Source organism: Rhyacophila brunnea, unplaced genomic scaffold (assembly GCF_057557595.1).
Source record: "Rhyacophila brunnea isolate RB1 unplaced genomic scaffold, BYU_Rbru_1.0 scaffold_142, whole genome shotgun sequence".
NCBI lineage: Eukaryota > Metazoa > Arthropoda > Insecta > Trichoptera > Rhyacophilidae > Rhyacophila > Rhyacophila brunnea.
This window is the reverse complement of record NW_028232799.1, coordinates 517254-539810: the sequence shown is the minus strand read 5'-3', so window position 1 is coordinate 539810 and position 22557 is coordinate 517254. Positions and strand designations below refer to the sequence as shown.

General features: G+C 34.0%; 1 protein-coding gene across 1 annotated transcript; it reads right to left on the bottom strand.

Annotated features, from left to right (window-relative positions):
- Positions 1-2856: 2856 nt before the first annotated feature.
- Positions 2857-10516, bottom strand: LOC147075520 (uncharacterized). Its single transcript, XM_085942419.1, has 4 exons — positions 10297-10516; positions 9860-10006; positions 8580-8732; positions 2857-6301 (listed from the first exon to the last, which is right to left on the bottom strand). Exons 2-4 carry the CDS (start codon positions 9904-9906, stop codon positions 6157-6159), a joined length of 345 nt encoding a protein of 114 aa, XP_085798545.1. The 5' UTR covers positions 9907-10006; positions 10297-10516; the 3' UTR covers positions 2857-6156.
- Positions 10517-22557: the final 12041 nt, after the last annotated feature.

Below are 22557 nucleotides of genomic sequence, written 5' to 3'. Positions count from 1 at the left end.
ACGTCTATCCTGAACCATTACCGAGTTATCGACGAGACGGCGCTGATTCGGCTTAATCAGCCTAGGATCGCTCTTTACCGGCAGAACGAACATATCTGAATTTGACCAACATGTCTACCAACCTAAATTTTTGCCGTATTATGAATTGGAGATATGTAGCTGCCGATTACTGTTTAATACATGCAATTCCTTCCTTAATAATTTGGGTAATGAAAATAATGGAAACGTACTAAAGTGTATAGATCTGCTGGAAAGATACTTCTACGTCAATAATTTATTAAAATTGAGCGTTTCTGATTTTTCTTATTTGAAAGATGACGTCATAGTGTCACACCTTCGAATTGTCCCCATTCGAGGGTGTCTCCTCTGGGGGTCTAGAGGCCGGAACCATTTCCGAGCTAACTCATAGTAATGGTTGGTTAGGAGAAAAAAAATATCCGGCAACGCTGTTTGTCCGAACGCAAAAAAAGGCAACGCTCCATTTGTGTACACCGCTTTTATGGTGGGAGATCACTTGCAGTGCTAAAGCGCGTCTCGCTGACAGCGATATCAAAAAGCACTTCTCGCTGATGGCGAGATCGAAAGCGAACAATATCTAATAGGCTTCCAGAGATTGCAATTGTAAACATATGCATTTCGCATTACGAAAAATTGATGAAAATATAATAAATGGTAAAAGTGTATTATGTCAAATAAAAATCGCCGTTTTAGACCATTTCGAGGTGTTTATTTGATCACTCCCAAGTCACAAACAATGACCAGTAACCAGCATACCGAGCGAAGAAAGAGAATACATATTCTTCGCCCTGACGGGAGATGGCAATAACTATATGGGTAACAATGATGAATATCATATTAATGTAGTTTCCTTGTGCGAACAGGTGCTACTTATAATGAATGGGATAGTGTGAATAAAAACGGTTAAAACCAAATAAGTTTCCTAATTTCTTTATTTATATATAAAATATAATATTATCACTAAATCCAGCTTTTAATCAAGCTATCGTCATACTCAGCAGATACCTTCCACTTGTCAAACGGCTAATAATGTTGGGTTCATTCATTCAAAACAAAAACTTCCGTCGGCTGACATTTTATTTAGACAGAACCAAGTCCAATTTCTTTGGACATAACAAGTATTACCATAACAAGGCAAACGTTTAATATTAAGAGGAGAATGCACAGAACATTAAAATAAATAACACCAATTTACAGGCTTAAACGAAAATACGATGAAAGTTGTACAAGTGTTAGTAATTAGTGACGTCACATGTATTACGATTCAATTAAGGAGATGTCTTTACCTACCAGTGCATCTATCTTATATACAAAACTGATATCGGCAACTATCGATTGTAGTTTTCCATTTTTTGGATCGAAGTATTAGCATGTATTGTAACAATTACAAGAAGTTAGTTGTAATTGTTACAAATAGTGCTATATTTTAACAGCACCTCCCTGTGTTAAATTTTATGGTGAGACAGTTTTAATGTTTAGACGGCTTACTTATTGTAATTGTTACAATACGTGCAAATACTTCGATATAAAAATAGAAAACTACCCTCGATAGCAATCTAGTGTACAGAATAGATGTGCAAAGACACCTACTGCAAAAATACAACCCTTGCACACATTTATATTTTTATAATCGTTGTTTTTAAAAATGAATATAAAAAATATTTAAATTAAGAATTAGTAAATATAAATTAATAGTAAGTACATAATAGAAAACTTGTTAAACTAAATTTTAATATTGCCTAAATAACATGACCTTAAAAAATATGTACCTAAGTTATAATAAGATGGGGGGGTCCTTTGACAAATTCACATGTTATAACATTTTTTTAAATTTGTAAGTTTATCTTGTTTTCAGATACATATTTATTAATTATTACAATAGTTGATATTGTAAATTATCAAACAAATGTATATCACCCTAAACCCTGCGAAACCAAACCATAACAGAATATACTTTGTCATAAATACTCATCTATCTATAAAATATCTAAAATTATGACATTTAATCACACATAACATAAGATATTTTAAAGATAGTATAATATTTTTATCAATTATAGTTTGGTAAAATCAAGGCATGAGAATTAAAAAAAATAACAAACAACATGTGTGATATGTGTTTCTAATTCAACGAAAACAAATAAATGTACCGAAAAATTGTGCACAACAGTCCCACGATGGCCACGCGGCTTAAGCGTCGGCTTATAGCGTCGTGGGTCCAGGTTAAAATCTTACGTCCTTATGTCCTTGTCCTTATGTACCTTATGTACCTTATGTCCCATGTGTTCCTATTAGGATCGGATATGGTTAAAAAAAAACAACTAGCTTACGGTAGTAGAGTTAGATACACTTCAATTTACGTCACTAAGACCACTTACACAAATCTAAAATACACCAAACATCAAACAAAATTTCTTAGAGCAATTGGTTTGAAGTATTCAAAAACTGTTTTTAGAACAGTCAATAATTATTATTGTATGATTTAAAATATTATTAGATATGATTACATAATATTATGTCGCTATAGAATGGGCTACAAAAATATTTAATATTATCGTAATCGGTTGATGATAAAAATGACGTACGCACGTTCGGTTCCTTCTCGACTGACCATTATTTTAAAGTCTTTACTACAGATACTCTATCCTAGCTAATAAGTGAACGGGTAGCTATCGCCTTTATTGGTATAATATTATATTGACACCCCGGAAGTCTAGGTAGGGAAGGTAGTCGGGGCCGCACAGCACGATCCGACCTCTGCACTCAACTCTCCGGTCGACCGGGCGTTAATGACGCCCTGGTAGCACGCCGACGGACGATACGTGTGAGTCACACGACCAGCTTCTACCCTTCGACTAGCTCAGTGATGTAATTGTTCAGGGCGGTCAATCGAAGCTGGGTTTGGTGACGATAGAGCACGCTCAGTGTAAGGTTAGGTCTTGACAGTTGGGTAAAGATGCAGGATTGATAAAAATGATGAACGTGCCAATTAATCGACACAAAGGTCAACGGTTTTTATTATTATTTATGGTTCACAAAAAAGGTACATACACAACACAACACAACACACAGGACACAATTATTAAGTTTTACACGGTTTATAAAGTTACAGGCACATTTGAGATTGACGGTCGGTCGGCTGAATATTAATTAAATTTTCACGAGTAGGTTAATTTATATTTTTATTCGCAGTGGTCGCTCGGCTACACTATTATTTATAAAGGGGTTATCTAAGTTAATTTCTCAATTTTTAAATTATCAAGATAACCCTGGGTGCCTTGTGTCGCCAGCAAATCGCGATGCACGTCACTTAACTGCTATGGGAAGTTAGTATGTAGTAAACAGCAACAAATTACATTTTTCGCAAAGTCGATACTAAACGGAACACGAAGTCCATCACGGATCAAAAGGCTTCCGCTTACTGACCTGGCAGTCATCACCACTGGTTATGTCCCCTTTTCAGCCTTATCGCTGTCCCTCTCGATCTACCCCTGAAGGCTCACCCCCTCTCTGTCACTCTCGCCCGTGGCGGAAAGCTTGGCCTTTACTTAGGTTTTACCTTAAGAATCGTCCAAGTCACCTTTTTGTCAGGTAGTCGAAAGTTACAGCGATTTTAGAGAAATCGAGCCCAAAAGAAACAACATTAGGTATGGTTTTTGAAATCCCATCTGCCCCAATCATCATCCCAAATGCCCATCTGGTAATTTGAACATTTTTAGTTAATGAATACAGAGCATTTTATTCATCGAGCGGTGATAGAAGGACATTTGGCTTGGCGGACTATAAGAAACATGAATGTGGCATCCATATATTTGCTCGTACTTTACCCTTAAGGGGTCCTCCATGCACGTAGAAACGTGGAGGTATCAATATTATATTGAATTTATGACTCTTAAACGCGGGAAATAAATAAGTCGTGAAATATGTTGCCAGAAGTTATGCATGAGCAATTATTTCACATTCAAATGGGCTTGTCTGAATACACCAATTAGGGCGGCCTTAATAAAACAGATAAATGCTTTCCCACCTGCAAATTTTACCCTTGCCTGGCGCGACAAGTAATGGTCAGTCATTCATCAACCGTGCGCATATAAACACTTACCAAAGCTAAGCCGTTAAGTATCACGCACCGGATGACCCAATGAACAATACCGAACGAGACTGATAATACAACCAGGATTGACGACCAGACTATGGAGCCAGCCTCAATAGCATAAAAGGTCAGTGCCTGGCATCCTAGACATATATGCATGGGTAATTGCATTTATCATAATAATTATGTAAATGACTTTTCACTAGAATTAGTCCTTTAATGAAATGTCATACTGCTAAACGTTGTTGATGCGAAACTACATTTATCACATTAAAATGGCTTTTCAACAGAATGAGTAATTTTGTGTGTTTTCATGTTACCTGACTGTCTGCATGAATAATTGCATTTATCACAATTAAATGGCGTTTCACTTGAATGAGACATTTTGTGTTTTTTCATTTGACCAGATACTCTGCATGAGTAATTGGATATATCACATTTAAATGGCTTTTCACCTGAATGAGTCATTTTGTGTGTTTTCATGTTACCTAATTGTTTGCATGAATAATTGCACTTATCACAGTCAAATGGCTTTTCATTAGAATGAGTAATTTTATGTGTTTTCATGTTACCTGAATATCTGCATGAGTAATTGCATTTATCACATTTAAATGGCTTTTCACGAGAATGAGTTATTTTGTGTTTTTTCATGTTATCTAATTGTATGCATGTGTAATTGCACTTATCACACTTATATGGCTTTTCATCTGAATGAGACATTTTGTGTTTTTTCATTTGACCAGATACTCTGCATGAGTAATTGCATATATCACAGTTAAGTGGCTTTTCACCAGAATGAGTCATTTTGTGTATTTTCATTGTACTAGATTGTTTGCATGAGAAGTTGCATTTATCACATTTAAATTGCATTCTACCAGAATGACTCATTTTGTGTCTTTTCATGTTATCTGATCGTTTGCATGAGTATTTGCACTTATCACATTTAAATAGTTTTTCACCAGAATGTGTCATTTTGTGTGTTTTCATGTTACCGGACTGTCTGCACGAGTAATTGCATTTATCACAGTTAAATGGCTTTTCACCAGAATGAGTCATTTTATGTTTTTTCACGTTACTTGAATATCTGCATGAGTAATTGCATTTATCACATTTAAATGGCTTTTCACCAGAATGAGTCATTTTATGTATTTTTATGCCACCAGACGTCGTGCATGAATATGTGCACTTATCACATTTAAATGGTTTTTCACCAGAATGAGTCATTTTGTGTGTTTTCATGCCACCAGACTGTTTGCATGAGTAGTTGCATTTATCACAGTAAAATGCCTTTTCACCAGAATGAGTAATTTTGTGTTTTTTCATGTTATCTAATTGTTTGCACGTGTAATTGCACTTATCACACTTAAATGGCGTTTCACTTGAATGAGACATTTTGTGTTTTTTCATTTGATTAGATACTCTGCATGAGTAATTGCATATATTACATTTAAATGGATTTTCACCTGAATGAATCATTTTGTGACTTTTCATCGTACCAGATTGTGTGCATGAGTAATAACATTGGTCACATTTAAATGGCTTTTCGCCAGAATGAGTCATTTTGTGTGTTTTCATTGTACCTAATTGTTTGCATGAGTAATTGCACTTATCACACTTATATGGCTTTTCATCTGAATGAGACATTTTGTGTTTTTTCATTTGACCATATACTCTGCATGAGTAATTGCATATATCACAGTTAAGTGGCTTTTCACCAGAATGAGTCATTTTGTGTGTTTTTATGTTACCTGAATATCTGCATGAGTAATTGCAGATATCGCACTTGAATAGCTTTTCATTAGAATAAGTCATTTTGAGTGATTTCACGACGTGACCAGGACGAAATCTTGATAAATGACCATCGTAACTTTTAACCAGCCTTGCAACGGAATCTTTTGTTTTCGCTATTGTTGCTTTGTGTATCGCTTTGTGAAGCAACATTAGGTCGAACGATGAAAAAAAATCAAAACAGATACTGCACACAAAATTTCGTTTATGAAACGATTTTTTTTCCAGTAGTATAACAGCCACTAATAATTCTGTGTTTACCATATTATTCGATTGAAAAATATCACGTTTAGTATTGCGACAGGGGACATCTTTGTACCTTTCAATATATTCTTTGAGTTCTTTCTTGATGTCTTGTTCCTCAATCTGTAGGTCTGTAGGTACAGTGCTTCTAGCGATAATCTAAAAAAGACATTTTTTAAAAGTATTAAAAGATTGAAATTATGAGATATTCAAATAACAGTTCATTATAAGAAAGAGATATAAGTAATAAGTAAGTAAAAGAGATAAGTAAGCGAGTAACCGAGCAGTTTTTTATAGGAAAAAAATGTAAAAGTAGTTTTAAAGAATTCTATTAAAAAGGTTTAAATATTACGATGAGAAAATCTATCTTTCACTGTGTTTCTATACGAATGCATATCTTTTATTCTTTGAATATATTATTTTTGCTTGTTTTAAAATTTTTCAAAAAGGTCGTGGGGGCATTTTAACCACGCTTTTTTTATAGATTTCACATAATTGAAAGGTTTTCCATTTTCCCTGTCTGTCAGAATTACTACTACTAGCTCCACCAAGTTTTTTTATTTAGGGAAGGTATTTTTGTTGGTACCGATTAAATTGTTTGTTATTGTATTACTAAGCTTGTTTTTTTACACACAAATTGACACCAGAATTGCCGCGATCAGATGAGGCATTCTTTCGCTACAGTGGTCTCAAGCATTGTAAATTGATCAAAATCAGAAGTTCGCGGAGCGGCTTCTTCCGCCGCCTGATGAGGTGAGTGCGATAATATGACGTGTCACGCATAAAGCATTAGGAGCGATATGTTGAATTATATATTTACGTTAAACATAAATTCTTGAAGAGTATTTGCCTATTATTTTTTTATACACTATGATCTGTCATTTATGCACGAGTTTCATCGGTTCCGTTTGCGCATCGATTGGTAAATACCACTGGTAAAAATAATAATAAAATTTGTAGAAAAAAGGCATAGCTATGTCGTCATTTATTTTTTAATAGTGTATAGAAGTACTTATATTTTTATTTGTATCACTTTTTTTATTATTATTATATGAGGTAATATTTTTTTCTCTTCAACATAAAACATTCGCGTGCCATAGGTTTACCATCAGTGCTATAAAATAAAGATTAGTCAGCAGTGGGGTCACAGAAGAGGTAAGACCACTCGTTCTCGGCAAGTTTCCGAATGCTTAAGGTTGTACTAGAGTCGGCGTTCCGCGGAGTGATCAATCGATTAAAACCGAATGTGGTACTGGGTGGTGTAAATTGGTACATAATCTTTGTTTTTACTTCGATTGTTTGAGTCCCGACATTAATTCAATTTAAATTAAGCAAAATCTTAAAAAGCTTGACATAATCATAATTATTAATAGATACTTACATCATTTTATAAAACGCGTTTTCTATCAGAAACAAATTAGTTATTGTAATGTCATTTAACACTTTCTATAAACCTACTTGATATAAGTGAGAGCGTGACTATGGTGTGGGACTTTATGTATTTATGAAAATCCAGAATGAGGTTCTCGTTGATCTCATGTATGCCCATCACTAATCTATTGTCTGCTGGTTTGCAGGTGTCTTGAAAATGGGATTGGTTTGATTTTGATAGATGGGGTACATCATAATTACTAGGTACACTAACACTAACACCTTCCGCAAACGTAATGTATAGCTCAATGCTACAAATAACATTTTTTGGAAATCGATGTTACCACCGTTTTTTTGCATGAAGAAATAGTTTTACTTTGATAACTTATGAATAACAGGAATGTATATTTATAACAAAAACACTGATAGGTTATAAATTTGATTTGCGATTTTTATATTAATAATTCAATACGAAACGAGAAAGACTTTATAATTATGTTGTTTTGAAGACAATCTGGGATCTAATTTTGACAGCTGAACAGTGGGATCACTCGTTTGAGAGATGCTTGTACATAAAGGATATTATGCTCAGGCTTTGTATCGTAAAATGGCGCTGATACTGTTCACAATATTATGTATGGATGAAATATCGAAAGTAATTTTTAAGTACGCACAAGTAGGGCACTGATAAAATTCATTGAAATAGGAGCATTCAAAATATTCTGCGGAATGACGAAACCACAGACTTATTATGTCGCCATGCCAGAATGTGACGTGAGCATAATGTCATCGAAGTATTATTCTGCTACCTACAAACAATAATGTTATGACAAAAGTACTTTCTGAAAGAATAGGTCGATCGGTCATCATCAGGGACAGACATCACATTCAAATACTGTGGGTCAATGCACCCAATCACACTTAACCAGATAAAATGGTTAGTAAAATAGTTATACAAAGCGTGTATAACCGAGACGAGGATAATATGTACCTTTTGAAATTTAGTCACAAAGCTGTGATAGGATACATAGCCAACGGAAGAAAATATCGCATAATATACAATTACCTGCTGTACTGGTCCGTTATCTGAATACGAACATCCAGGTGTTGGATCTGCATCATGGAATGGGTGTTTTGCGTCTGCAACGAACTCGCGTTTAACTTCAACAGGCTGGAGGTCAATCTCGGGGTTAATTTCAGTGAGACGCGTTGCCTGGTTCTGAAAGAAACGTTATGCATTTTTGTAATCATATGAAAAAACAATTTTGAGCTAGCGTATCTATTTTATAACAAAACTTATTTATATATTTGAGGTAGGTAGCTGTCTAAATGTACGTCAAAAGGTTTTGGAAAGAAAGTTTGACATCCTCGTATGTTCTTCAAATCAAATCAAATCAAATTTATTTATTTTACATATAATGAACATAACAAATTATAAATTTAAAGCGTTCACGAAATGACATAAAATAAGTGTTAATATTTTTTAAAAATAAAAATACAGAGAATAAGTAATAAAATAAAAGTAGATGGAAGCACACAGAGTGAACTTTGTTAGACCCTATCTTAAAAACTTATAAAACAACGTCCACCTAAATTCACCCTCACGTAAGTGGAATATATCAATATCCGAAGCGGTTTCATTAAACATGGTTACTGCCCTCCCAATTGGCATTACTAATGGCAGGTTAGTTCTGCACCGTGGGAGAACAAACAACGGATGCCCTCGATTCCTAAGGTAATTATCAGAGGCACACAAGCCAACACCACCAAGAATGGCAGAGTTCACATTTACGCCGCGTATAAGTCTGAAAAAATATGTAGCTAAATAAAGATCCCTTCTAAATTGTAAGCTATAGTATGTAAGCATCCCTAAGAGAAAATCAGTCGGATCTTAAACAATTAGTAAAAAATATAAACCTATCGTAGGTATTCTGCTAAAATAATTATAAAAAATCGCAGGAATGGACTTAATAAATAAAAGCTAACCTCAAAATAGCAACTGAAATCATCTGTGTTCTCCTGCTTTACACAGGTGCGCGTGTCAGTGCTGTTTTGATGGCTAGTTGTTACATCAAACTTGTCTTCAGTACCAGATTGGTCTCCATCACATTCTCGCTTGACTTCCATGTTTGCTTATCAACAATCGTATGCAATGTGCTAGAGACAACTTTACAACTTTCTGTTATGTTCTAGTATTATATAAATGCGCCCATTCATGCAGCGTCTCGAGACAATGGTGTCGCGTGTGAAACGGCTCTAAGATTAAAACATGAATTGCTAATTCCAGCCATCGATATAAGACTGCACCAAGGGAAGAAAAACAACACATTATACAATTGAACGAACCTGATGTATAGGCCTGTAATCTGAAGCCGGTTGAGGATCTTCAACATCACATAATGGGTCTATTACATCTTCAATAATCTCGCGCTTGACGACGGATAGTTGATCATCCGTCTCAGGCTTTGTATTAAAGAGGTCCGTTAAAAGATACTGAAAGAAGCATTGTGGTTAACACAGTAAAACCACTTCCAATTCACGTAACTTCATATAATATCCATAAGTATAACAATGTATACTAATTATAGTCAAAATGAATTAGAAGATAACCTGCCCTGACCAAATGTATCGTAGCTGTCAAAATGTATAGTCGAGTTATTTTTTTTAAATCAACGATTAATATCATTGTATATCACTACGAAGTTTATAAAAAAGCAACATATTATTATTCCACACTAATCGTTATTATTTCAAATCTAAAAAAATAGTTTCAAAAAGCTAACCTCAAAATTGCAACTTGAATCGTCGGCTTTCTCCTGCTTTACTTGAGTGCGAACTTCCGGGCTGATTGGGTGGCTAATCTGCGTATCAAACAAAAGCTTGACTTCTTCATCAGATTGTTCTCCATCACATTCTCGCTTTACGTCCATTTTAATGGTAAATAATTTATGTCAGGAATAACGTGACAAACAGGATCCATCCAAGGTACATTAATTTAAGAGAAGTGTTGCCAGAATACGTAATTATTTATTATGTATGGCCGAAATAATGAAAAACCTATGCCGTAGAAGCGATCAAACAAAAAACTGTGTTTTATTGGATTTAAGTTTTGTACTACTATTTGAGTGGGTAGTTTTTTCCACTCGGGTTATGCCTTTCGATATTTTCAAGCACAACGCGTATTCACCAATGGCAAATGCACACTAACAGCGTATACTGTTGCACCCATGACTATTGGGCCTCTCCCGATAGTTTAATTAATAACAATAATTATTATTAGGTGTAACCATGTCACCAGCCCTCTGGTCAACAATGTGCGTACGTACTTCCAAAATTCGTTGATTAACTCTGTAAAAATGTTTAACATGTACTTAGCACGTAAGAATTGTATCTAATTATTATAATAGTATGTCATTTTATTTTGTTAACTGTCAATTCATGGGGGAACTGCATTGTATTGTTGTTTTTATTTAATAAAACGCAATTTTTTTGTAGTACTTATTCTACGTTTAATAGTGGATTTTAAAAGTGGAAGAAGTACTACAAAAAAATTGCGTTTTATTATATAAAAACAACAATATTATGTCAGATTGTGCCGAATAAAAGAGACGAAAGCCATAGAAATTTAATATTCGGGAGTATATTGTATAAAAAAAATGGCATCACTGCTCAATATAAAAAGAGTGGAAAAAAAATTGTCGCGGGAGGACGTGGTATTGAGTTCACGAATTCCCGCGCTAAAAACTTAGCAATTAAACGAATTCAGATACCTAATTAATAATTAGAATATAAGCGATAAAACGATATTATTAACATTGGGAACGTAACGATATAAGATTAATTTGGATGGTACTGTTAAACATAAGTTTCTTTGTAAAAATAACCGTTGAAAATATAAAGCCACGTGTTCAACAAAGAAAGACTTTTTAATTATTATTTAATTTTTGTGAATCCCGGGTCCTACCAACATTCCGAGCTAGCCACAGGACCCGGGATTTATCTTAATACCTACACTGTTATTTTTAAACGATATAATAAATCAATTAATACAATAAAATAGAGACACTTTAATGCCTACCCATTCAGTCAAGGATCAAATAAGTATAGGTAACAAACAAGATATTGTCAAAGGGCCATGTCTTTTGACTTTGCCTTGTCTATCCGTGCATGATGCAAATCACACCCAATGTCCGTGTGCCTGGCTCAAAGTACGGGTGGCAATTGTATTGCACTGACAGTGATAAAATTTGCTTTGTTGTTGTATTGTACTATTTAAGAGGACGTTCTACAGAAATGGCCTTGAGAATTGAAAATATGATTTTTTAACATGTGGTCCATAATATCTGGTCTACTAGTTAATATAAAAAGGTCGTGTCAAAGTTGTTTGTGTTAATAAATTTGCTCTGTGACTGATCCGACTCATATTTCACATTTATTTCATCAGGGCTGTCGAAGACATAAATCATAATTTATATTTATAATTTTAAATTTTAAATTTTTATTTATAATATATATTATTTAAGTTTTGTGCATCTAATGCCGGGTCCACACTGGCAACAAGTTAATTTGCTGGCAACCTCGTTAGATTTTACGATAATTATTGTAAAATTTCTTAAGCAATTATGGTAAGTATCGTAAAATTTAATGAGGTTGCCAGCAACTTGTTGCCAGTGTGGAAATGGCTTAATATCCACTGTGGTTCACGTAGTGGCATGGACCTGGGGTTAGCTAATTCAGGAAGTCAACACCCATGATAGAATTTTTTCCAGTTTTGGTTGCATTATATTCCAAAACTCTTCTGTAAAAATCGTTTCCGAGTTTATAAATGGAAATTTCTCGGTGTACATAGTAAACAAACCTACGAATAAAAAAAGACAAAAAGGAACATACTGATTCATCGCAGTAAAATCTGGTAATCAAATTCGCCATTTTGAAAAGCGACGATTTTGCGTAAACAAATATCACGTGGTCTGTACGTGTGCGGCAAACTTCGAATGTGTTTGTAATTTTGTGCAAAGTGCGAATGTAATGTTTTCAAATAATTGATATGGATTAATTATACCATCGTATTATTTTCTCGAAATCATAAACATACTATAATAGTATTTGAGTATCAACCTATGTTCAATTTGAATTGGGTTATAATAATAATATACCCGTATATATATCAATAGTATGTTTGCTACAAAATCCACCCAAGTTATCAGTACGTACTTGCACAGGTTTGATTAAAAACCATGATGAAATTAACATTTAAAAAATATGAATGCTTAATATTATTTTGACAGCCCTGTTTTCTGATCGGCTTCATGTCGCAGGTGTTCATAAAATAATAATAATTCTCCGCGCGGCAGAAATTATCAGTAATAATAATAATATTTCTTGAAATAAAATCTCCGATGATTAGTGATTTTTGCGAAAAGATCGATTTAAATTGACGTAGTTACGACGCCGAGGTCCTTTTTATACTAAATTATATTTGAACGGCGGGCTCTTCAGCGGGCCCTTAACAACGTTTTGCCTTTTGAATATTGAGATGCGCTGATCTCGTTATGATTGAGGAAATGTTTTCATTTTCGCTCCATTGTTTTGTTTTGACAACAAAACATAAAAATACTTAATTCATATTGAAGTGTGTCAAGTGTTATTGTACCTATTCAGCGCCATCTTTAGATTAATCAAGCCTGAGCATATTATTATCTTTTTGCACAAGGAACGAGAGGTCCACTGTTCAGCTGTCAAAATTAGATCCCAGATTGCTTGACATAGTGATTCTCCCTTTCACGTTTCAAATTGAATTAACTTTAAAAATCTCAAATCACATATATAATAAATTAGGTATAAATACTATAATAACAGACTAGTCCTTCACAAAAAAAAGTGGTAATATCGATTTCCAAAAAATATGTAGCATCGATCTATGCATTACATTTTGTAGGTGTATTTAATGCTAGTGTATAATTTGTCACGTAACTATTCGAATCAAACTTTTTCCTGTGTGAACACGACAGACGCTACAGTATAAGCACTCTATAGAACAATGACAGGTTATCCATAGACAAAAAACGGGGGGGGGGGATGAAAAAAGTAGGACCAGTCGTTCAGTGGCGCACCCAGGATTTAATATTGGGGGGGGGCCCAAGGAGGAGAATGTAAATTAGTCCCATGGGCACTTTTTCTTCTTCGCAGCCAAATTTCTCGTTTATCGGTCTTTTGTCTATTGCACTCGGTGTACCCATACCATGGTCCCCACATCCTGAAACGGGCCCTCAGGCTAGGATATTTGGTGGTCCCCTTACCTACCGCTAAGATTAAAGGCAGTGTGAAACACTACATTAACGTTTTTCAAAATGAGTTTAAGTTAAAATTAAAGATACTTATACAGTGAATTATTGGCGATTTTTAATACATCTACTTTAATAATGGAGCTGTCAAGTATCGACACATAATAATCAAAAAATATGTTGCACAATTATATTAAGTAATTGAAAATGTTCATGATCATGAAGTATAATAGCGCCGCAGGCGACTTTTTTAATATTAAAGCTAATTTATTATGTATGGTTATCTCACTTATCTGGTCAACCTGATACGCTGGGCCCCCCACAGCCCGGGCCCCCAAGGCTAGAGCCCTGTCAGCCCTCCCCAGCCATGACCTACACCACTCCGGAATTCGGGTGGACACCGAGAATTTTTTGACAGTTCCATTAGGGATTTAAAAAAACCTGACATTAGTGTTTCGAAATTAAAATCTAAGAAATTTTTCTAAAAAGGTTGTTGGAGAATTATTACAAATCATTTTTTATGCCGTGTTTTTATTTGTCTAAGCCCAAAGGTTATAGTTTATTGGCTTTCAATTTAATGTTTAAAAATCAATCTGATAATTTTCATTTTTGGGGGGTGCCAGGGCCCCCTGCCCCTCCGCCCCTGGGTGCGCCTCTGCAGTCGTTGTGAATTAACGGTTTTCTACTTGAGTCGGTAATGACCTATTATATATATTAATTTCGACCGAAAATAGTTTTCAGTATTGTGGCAACACTTTTCTAACATTAACAAATGGATCCTGTCTGTCACGTAACACGTGGCTTCTGGAATATATACCCTTAACATGGATGTAAAGCAAGAATGTGCTGGAGAACACTCCGATATAGAAGGCAAGTCTTTGTCTGACACGCTGAATAGCCATCCGAAAAACCCGGATCCTCGCTTTCATGTAACGCAAGAGAATGCGGACGTTTCAAGTTGCAATTTCGAGGTTAGTTTTTGGAAACTAAATTCCTTTACAATCACTTTAGATTGGGAATAACAATGGTTAGTTTAATATCGTAAACTGTGGCTTTTTTACATACTATGTAGGAACATAAGGTGATATTAAACTTTGTTTCAAAAAATTACATGTTTATACAATTTGACAGCTATGATACATAGGTACGTATGATGTAAGTTAGGTTATCTACTAATCCATGTTAAATATAATTATTATACATCGTTGTATGGACGTTTCGTGAACTGAAACTGGTTTTACTGTGTTTACAAAATGTAATAATGCTTCTTTCAGTATCTTATAGCGGAACTCTCTGATAAAACATTTGATAATCAACCAGCTGTCGTCAAGCGCGAGATGATGATGATCCTCAACCGGGTTTTTCGAATTCAGATAACAGGCCAATACATCAGGTACGTTCAATTGTACGCAGGTATATGTGCCGTTTTCTTCCCTTGATGCCGTCTTAAATTTAAGGTTTGATTTTGTAATGCATCTTTGAAACTTTATAAGAAACTATTATATTATAATTCGGCCATACTTGTTTCGTTTATTAATTGCGGAGTAGATTCGAGTTATTGGCGATTGCTAAAACAGATGTTTTGAGACAGTATTGAGTAGGTATATAAATCTTTTGAAAAGGTATATTTAAATATGGTGATTTATATATCACAATAAATTCGAATATAAAGCAATAATGAATGCGATTATCTAAAATTGTGATCAATTGTATGGTGAATAAAATTAATCGCTTGTGAGTCCCTTTTAAGTAGGTATTACAAGGTAAGGCTATTGTCTATAAAAAAAACTACTTGCAGCCATAAAATACCATAAACCGAAGCAATATCTACGTGAAATGGGGTGAGAATATACCAATTCTATTGTCAAAACTTTTTGTAACAAATTAATGTTGTAAGTCTCAAATTATACTAAATTATCTACCATGCTGCATGACAACATAAATTTAAGCGTTCCAGCTAAACGGTTTGACAGGTCTGGCGCACGGCGCATGCGTTATAAGTAAACCGGAATAGTTTTAGATTTAACGTTTAGTTTACTGTACCAGCAAATTTCAAACCATTTTCTGACCATCAGAAGTGGTCTAAAACGTCAAACCACTTCTCACGATCTGTCAAAGTAATAACTGTCCAGACAGGACCTAACCTAAAAATGATGGTCATTTATTATATTCCGTACCTATGTCATTTTCTCGACATATTGCGTTACCTATGAACATTATAATATTTTTATGATAAGGAAAAATTGATATTTCTCTGCATACATATATCGTGAGATGTTCATATTAATATTTTAGACATTTACACAGTAGGAGTTCAGTAGAATTAGGTAGGTACATTATAGCGTAGTAACCGATACCTATTATTTATTAGTAACCATATGCGCACAATAAACCGCTTGTGGTCGTATTGTCCCATATTTCCACCCAAATTTTCTATGCATTGAGTTCGATTCGATATGATCACTTGTTTGGTATTTAGTGAGAGTCGCTAGTCATAGTGCGGGTCGCTACTCGTCCGAAAAATGAATGGTTTGAAACGACTAAATGATTTTACTAAAGTACTAAAAAATACTGAATGGACATTTAGGGTCGAGTAAACTGCGATGGATTGTATGATAGCATCTGATATCTTTGAAAAACAGTCTGCGCAGTCGTTTGGTGAAATTGAAGTGCAAGCAATGGACATCAAAAAGGAAATAGCGCTTGCTTTTGCGATAGAAGACCATCTGAGGTTGAACAGAGCTTCATTTTTCGATAGAAACTTTGTTTGCATCGTGTGTTGTGAATTTTTTTCATTTGCGCACATTTTGAAGTACCATCAACGTATGCATGATGCGTCGCTGACTTTCGATGCAGTGGCTTTTCCATGCGACCAAAGCAGTCACTTGTATGAAAAGTTTGATGCGTCGATGTTCGCAAGTGATTCACAGGTAACTCATATAACACACATGCTCATTTGATTATTAGTGTTAGGTATATAATGCATTATATATTGTCATCTGTATACTATACTTATATATATTTTTTTATTTGTAATACAAAATTGCTATCATCCAGCGGCAAAGGGTGTACATAGGTTGCTAATATCCAACGTAAATAATATTGTACACACAAAACTTCTTCGTTCGTATTGACTTATTTGTTTCCATTGAACTAAGACTAAGATATTTTACTGATGATGTTAGTTTTTAAAATTGAACAAAAAGCCTGCGAAACCAAGCCATAGTATGTTATTAAATCATTCAGAATTTTGGATATTTTATAAATGGAAGAATATTTATTATTGATTTTGGTTTGGTATAGGCAAGGCCTAATGCATTTAAAAAAAACTAATCCAGCCATCTGTAATATGTACTCCTAATTGAACTAAAACAAACAAGTATCCGCAAGAGTGCACTATTTTGTCGGATTGCCCATAACATTGGAATGTTTTTCGGTGATTATACATTCACCTGCCAAATTAAGTCGTACATAGTGACGTTACCCCGGTCCTGGTAAAACCACAAGGGCGTTGTATTCTCAACTGGTCCTGCCCTTAGACTAGATTGAGAACCCTTGCTTGAGGCTAGCTCAGCTCTTAGTCGGAGGGGGTAGTCAAATAAAAGTTCTTATCGACACTTTCGAACACACCGCAACAATATTGTTATATGAATGGTTTGAAATCGCCACCTAATAATAGGATGACGTCAGGATCCTTTAGATACTTTATTTTAATGTAAATTCGTTCCGCACCCACGTGCGCGAAACGTCAAAAAGAACAGCTGACTATTCAAGTTCAATATTACCGCGATTACGTACCAAATTGTGGCAGTCGTAATATAGATCGTGGACCTATTCAAATTAAAAGTCTTTGTAGTTATGATTTTTATTATTTATTGAATTAATCCTTCATAAAATAAATTTATTATAATTAATTTTTATCATATTTCGTAACACTACATTTTATTTACTGACAAATCAACAATATTTATTTTTATAAACTTATTTTATTTACCTAATTTTATTGTATATAACTATTCATATTCATTTTTATATTTATTTATTTAATTACACACGTCACACGAATTCATGAGGTGAGAGTCAACGTCCTCTAGATTGAGGGTTATTGATTTTAGTACTTAAGTCCTCGTAAAGGTACTGTAAACCGGTTGCCATGCGCGGCTCATGATGAATGATGTCATCGTAAAGTGATGCAATTGTTTACATCAAACGCGGAGTAATCAAAATAATTACAATTTCGTGACACTCTAAATACTTCTCGAACTCAATTCGTGGCAAGGGATTTCTCACGGAAAACTAATGAATGCATTGAATGCGCCACTATTTACGCAGTTAAATCTCGGCTTTTCTCCTGAGTGGATATTTTCAACTTTTTTTCCGTAGAGGAACCGATACGACGTTCCCCTGCGGCATATACTTTCCCACTGCTTTATTAAAAATTTTAACTCGACAGCAGTGTTGCCATATTTTGAAAGTGGAATTATAGTACAGAGCCTCCAAAATTATAGTATTTGGGGATAAAATATAGTACGCGTTGTCATCTATTGAAAATGTATAGGTTTTTTGTTTATCAGAAAAAAAATTACGGAGAATTTAGTAGAATGTGTACATTTTCCACCGCGGGCCGCAAGTTCCCAATTTTTCATAGTCGGCTCGTTTTTTTTAGGAAGATTATTTCACTGCGGGCTGCATGTTCCCAATTTTTCATGATCAGCTCGTTTTTTTTTTTTTTAAATATTTCGCCGCGGGCCGTAGGTTCCCAAATTTTCAAGGTCGGCTTGTTTTTTTTTAGGAAAAATAGTATTTTGGGCATACTATACCTATTTAATATCGTACATAGTACGTGGCCCAAAATTACAGTACAAATACTATAATTATAGTACGGTCGGAAACACTGCTCGACAGCCTGGACGTTGTCGAAAAAAATGACAACATTTCTGGCCAATCACACTCCAGCTATATGATGACATTTACGTTTAATTTTATACTGCTCGCCAATTGATCGAAAATTCAACCAACCAAATGCTATAAAAATGTCATCATTCTACTAAAGATTTTACATTGCCCGAAATAGATTGATTACGTTATTGATTTTATTTTCTCGCGCGAATTCAAAATATTGCGTACCTACGCAAAATAATTTTAAATAGTTCAAAGAAGATTATAGTTATAAATTAGCTTTAGTTTACAACATTTAGCTAATGATATCGCCTAAAGTGTTCACATAGAATTGTTTATTTTTAAACTCAATTTCTAGACATTTTATTTACTTACATTTTTCTTATAAGACCATTTGGTCTACCTGAAAAAAATCATCCATAGTTCACTCTGAGTGGCTGTAAGTCAGGTCTCGAGGTAGGCCGCATATTCCAACGTGAAAACGACATTCTCGATCGGATTAAAATAGTTTTGACGTCATAAAATCGTCGCAAAAAATCTCGCTGAAGGCGCGCATTTTTGTGGTCGTGTCAATAGGCGACCAATTATTAAAGAAAAAGTTCTGGGAGACCCTTTCTGACTTATTGTAATGATGATACTGTTACATAATATAAACAATGTTGCTATTTTTAGAAGGGTGAAAACGATATGATGAATATTAAGTATGAGTATAATAATGAGGGAGTTATCATCAAAGAAGAATTTGTTGAGAATGCAATCCACCATATTGATGATGAATTAACCCAACCTTGCTGCTCTAATCTACAATACAAGCCATTAGACCAGGTATGTTTAATTACAAATGTTTTTTTTAAAGCCCGATGAAACTTTAAATTGTAAAAAAGATTACAAGTTAAAATTAAATATTTTTTTTTCGAAAATTCGACACCTACATAACATTAACATTTGAAAATGATTCCGGGTATGTGGCCTTAGTATTCTCAACTAAGCAATTTCTAGGCGCCCAGATTGGACTACTTTTATTAAAGCACTGCCGGTCGTATAGTACGTGAAATGTTGGCTTCTAATACGTTAAATGCTGCTGGTTTATCAGCATATACCAGTGACTTCACGAAGCTTCACAGTAAGTAATCCAGAGATATCACATTGACACGCTTGTGCAATTATTTTACAGGTCCATTTCTCAAAATCAAGTGATCGCCAATACTTAATTTAAATAAAACGATGGTTGCGATAGCTGTATGGCACATCCTGTTCAAATTAAATCACTGTTCTTTCGAATAAATCCATATTTAAATCAAAATAATCATGGTATGACAAGGATTTCCATTGACGTTGACGTGGGTTTTTGCCCCATTTTTAAAGAATTGTGCGTCGATGCCACCAGCGTGTAAACCGCATGCAACGGTGCATTTTGTGGATGTAATGAATACGAGGGAGTATTCTAGATTGGTCTTATTCAGTGTGGACGATTTTCCTTATTAACAAACCCGTTAAGAAAAAATAAACCTCATCGCTAAACGCAATTTCGCTCTTAAGTGCAGTTATCTATAAGTTATGTAAATCGACAACAGCTTTTCTTAGTAAATTTGAATAATTTATTAGAGTTGTTCAAGCGTGGTTCTATTCATGAAGATTTGCCAGACTGTATATACTGATCATTAGGTATGCTTACATACTGTAGCTTAAAGCTTAAAAGAGATCTTCATTTAGCTACATATTTTTTCCGACTTACACGCGGCGTAAATGAAAACTGGCATTCTTCGTGGGATTCATTTGTGTGTCTTAAGAATCGTGAGCATCCATTTTTTGTTCTCCCAAGGTGCACAACTAACCTGCCATTGGTAATGGAAATTGGGATGGCAATAAGTTTGTACAACCAAATTTCATCAGATATTGACATTTCACCTGCGTCAGGATGAGTATATGTAGGCATTGTTTTATAAATTCTTAAAATAGGGTATGCTTAGCTCATTTGGTGACTTCCTTATTATTTAAATTTTTAATGTCTATACTAATTCCACTGTTTTAATGGCCATCTTTTTTTTTTTTTTTTTTAAATAAATATGTAATACTCCTTTATTATTATTCATTTTCTTCTAAATTACATGTTGTAAACGTCTTATATTAATTATTTGTAATTTTCACCATATTAAAAAAAAAAAGAAAAGATTTTGATTATAAATGTCAACGAGTGAGCGCAGTGTAACGTATCGTTTTAACAGAAAAACACTTTACAAACGACATAGTATCAGTGCTATATTAGGAGACATTGGAACATATAAGTATATTTTATTGATATTTTTTACATAGTATTGCTTTGGATATATTAATATTCCTATTCTTTTTGTAGATTTCTACCCAGAAATGTTTTGCAGTACGTAAGAGTAAACCATTGGATATCGTTAAAAAAGATACGGTTAATAATGACCCAAGTAACAACAAAATTGCACATGCAATCAATAAAAACATAAAAATGATGTTGCAGCATTCGGAAATAACCATCGATGAACAGAACATCAAACTCGAATTTCAGAAATTATACTTGCCAAAGGAGGTTCGAATTAAGTTGAGAAGAGTTACATATTTCCCACGTAACTTTATTTGTAATAATTGTTATGGAGTGTTTGAAACTGTAAAACATCTAAATCATCACTACGTTTCATGCATGTCTCAGCATCTTAAGTCATACATGAAACATACTGGTGAAAAGAGACATCAATGCGATGTGTGTTTTAAAAAATTTCTGAAAAAAAGTAATTTAAAGACACATCAAAAGATACATACGGGTGAAAAACCACATCAATGCGATGTGTGTTTTAAGAAGTTCATTATAAAGTGTGATCTCAAATTACATAAAATGACACATACTGGTGAAAAACCACATCAATGTGATGTGTGTTTAAAAAAATTTCTGCAAACAGGTAGTTTAAAGAGACATCAAATGACACATACGGGTGAAAAACCACATCAATGCGATGTGTGTTTAAAAAAATTTCTGCAAATTAGTCATTTAAAAACACATAAAATGACACATACGGGTGAAAAACCACATCAATGCGATGTGTGTTTTAAAAAGTTCATCGTAAATAATAAACTTAAAAGACATAAAATGATACATACTCGTGAAAAACCATATGAATGCGATGTGTGTTTTAAAATATTCACTCTAAGTAGTAATCTTAAAACACATAAAATGACCCATACTGGTGAAAAACCACATCAATGCGATGTGTGTTTTAAAAAGTTTACTGCAAATAGATATCTCAAAATACATAAAAATACACACACTGGTGAAAAACCACATTAATGCGATGTGGTTAAATAAAAGAAAATTGCATCATTCGAGTTCATTCATTCAATGAAATATCCTGGAAATTTCTTGGTAAGTATGTAAATGGATGCTCCCTTAAGGGGGGACATGCTCGTCGAAGGTCAAAATTGAGTTTTTATTGTATTTTCAAACCATGATCCTGGACACTCCTTAAACGTTGTAGATAATCTATTTATATAATTTTGAAGCCTTATTATCCTTTATAGTTATTTTAAACATTTGATGACTGCATGAAGTATTTTTGTTACATAAAATAGTATTCTTTTAAACCTCTCGCTCTAATGTTTTAGAATATGGTCATATTTCGGTACAGAACTGTGCAGTGGTGTTAAGATTTTTTACATTTATTAATTTTTAAACACATTTATAAAACCATTAGTATAATTTATTACAAGATAATTTTTGTAAAATAGTCACGATAAAAAATTATTTTGATAATCTCTGTGATCCCAAATTTGACAAGAATTAGGCATTTTATTATTCAAAAAATCGGCAAGATTAACACATTTGAAGATGATTCTAAAGAT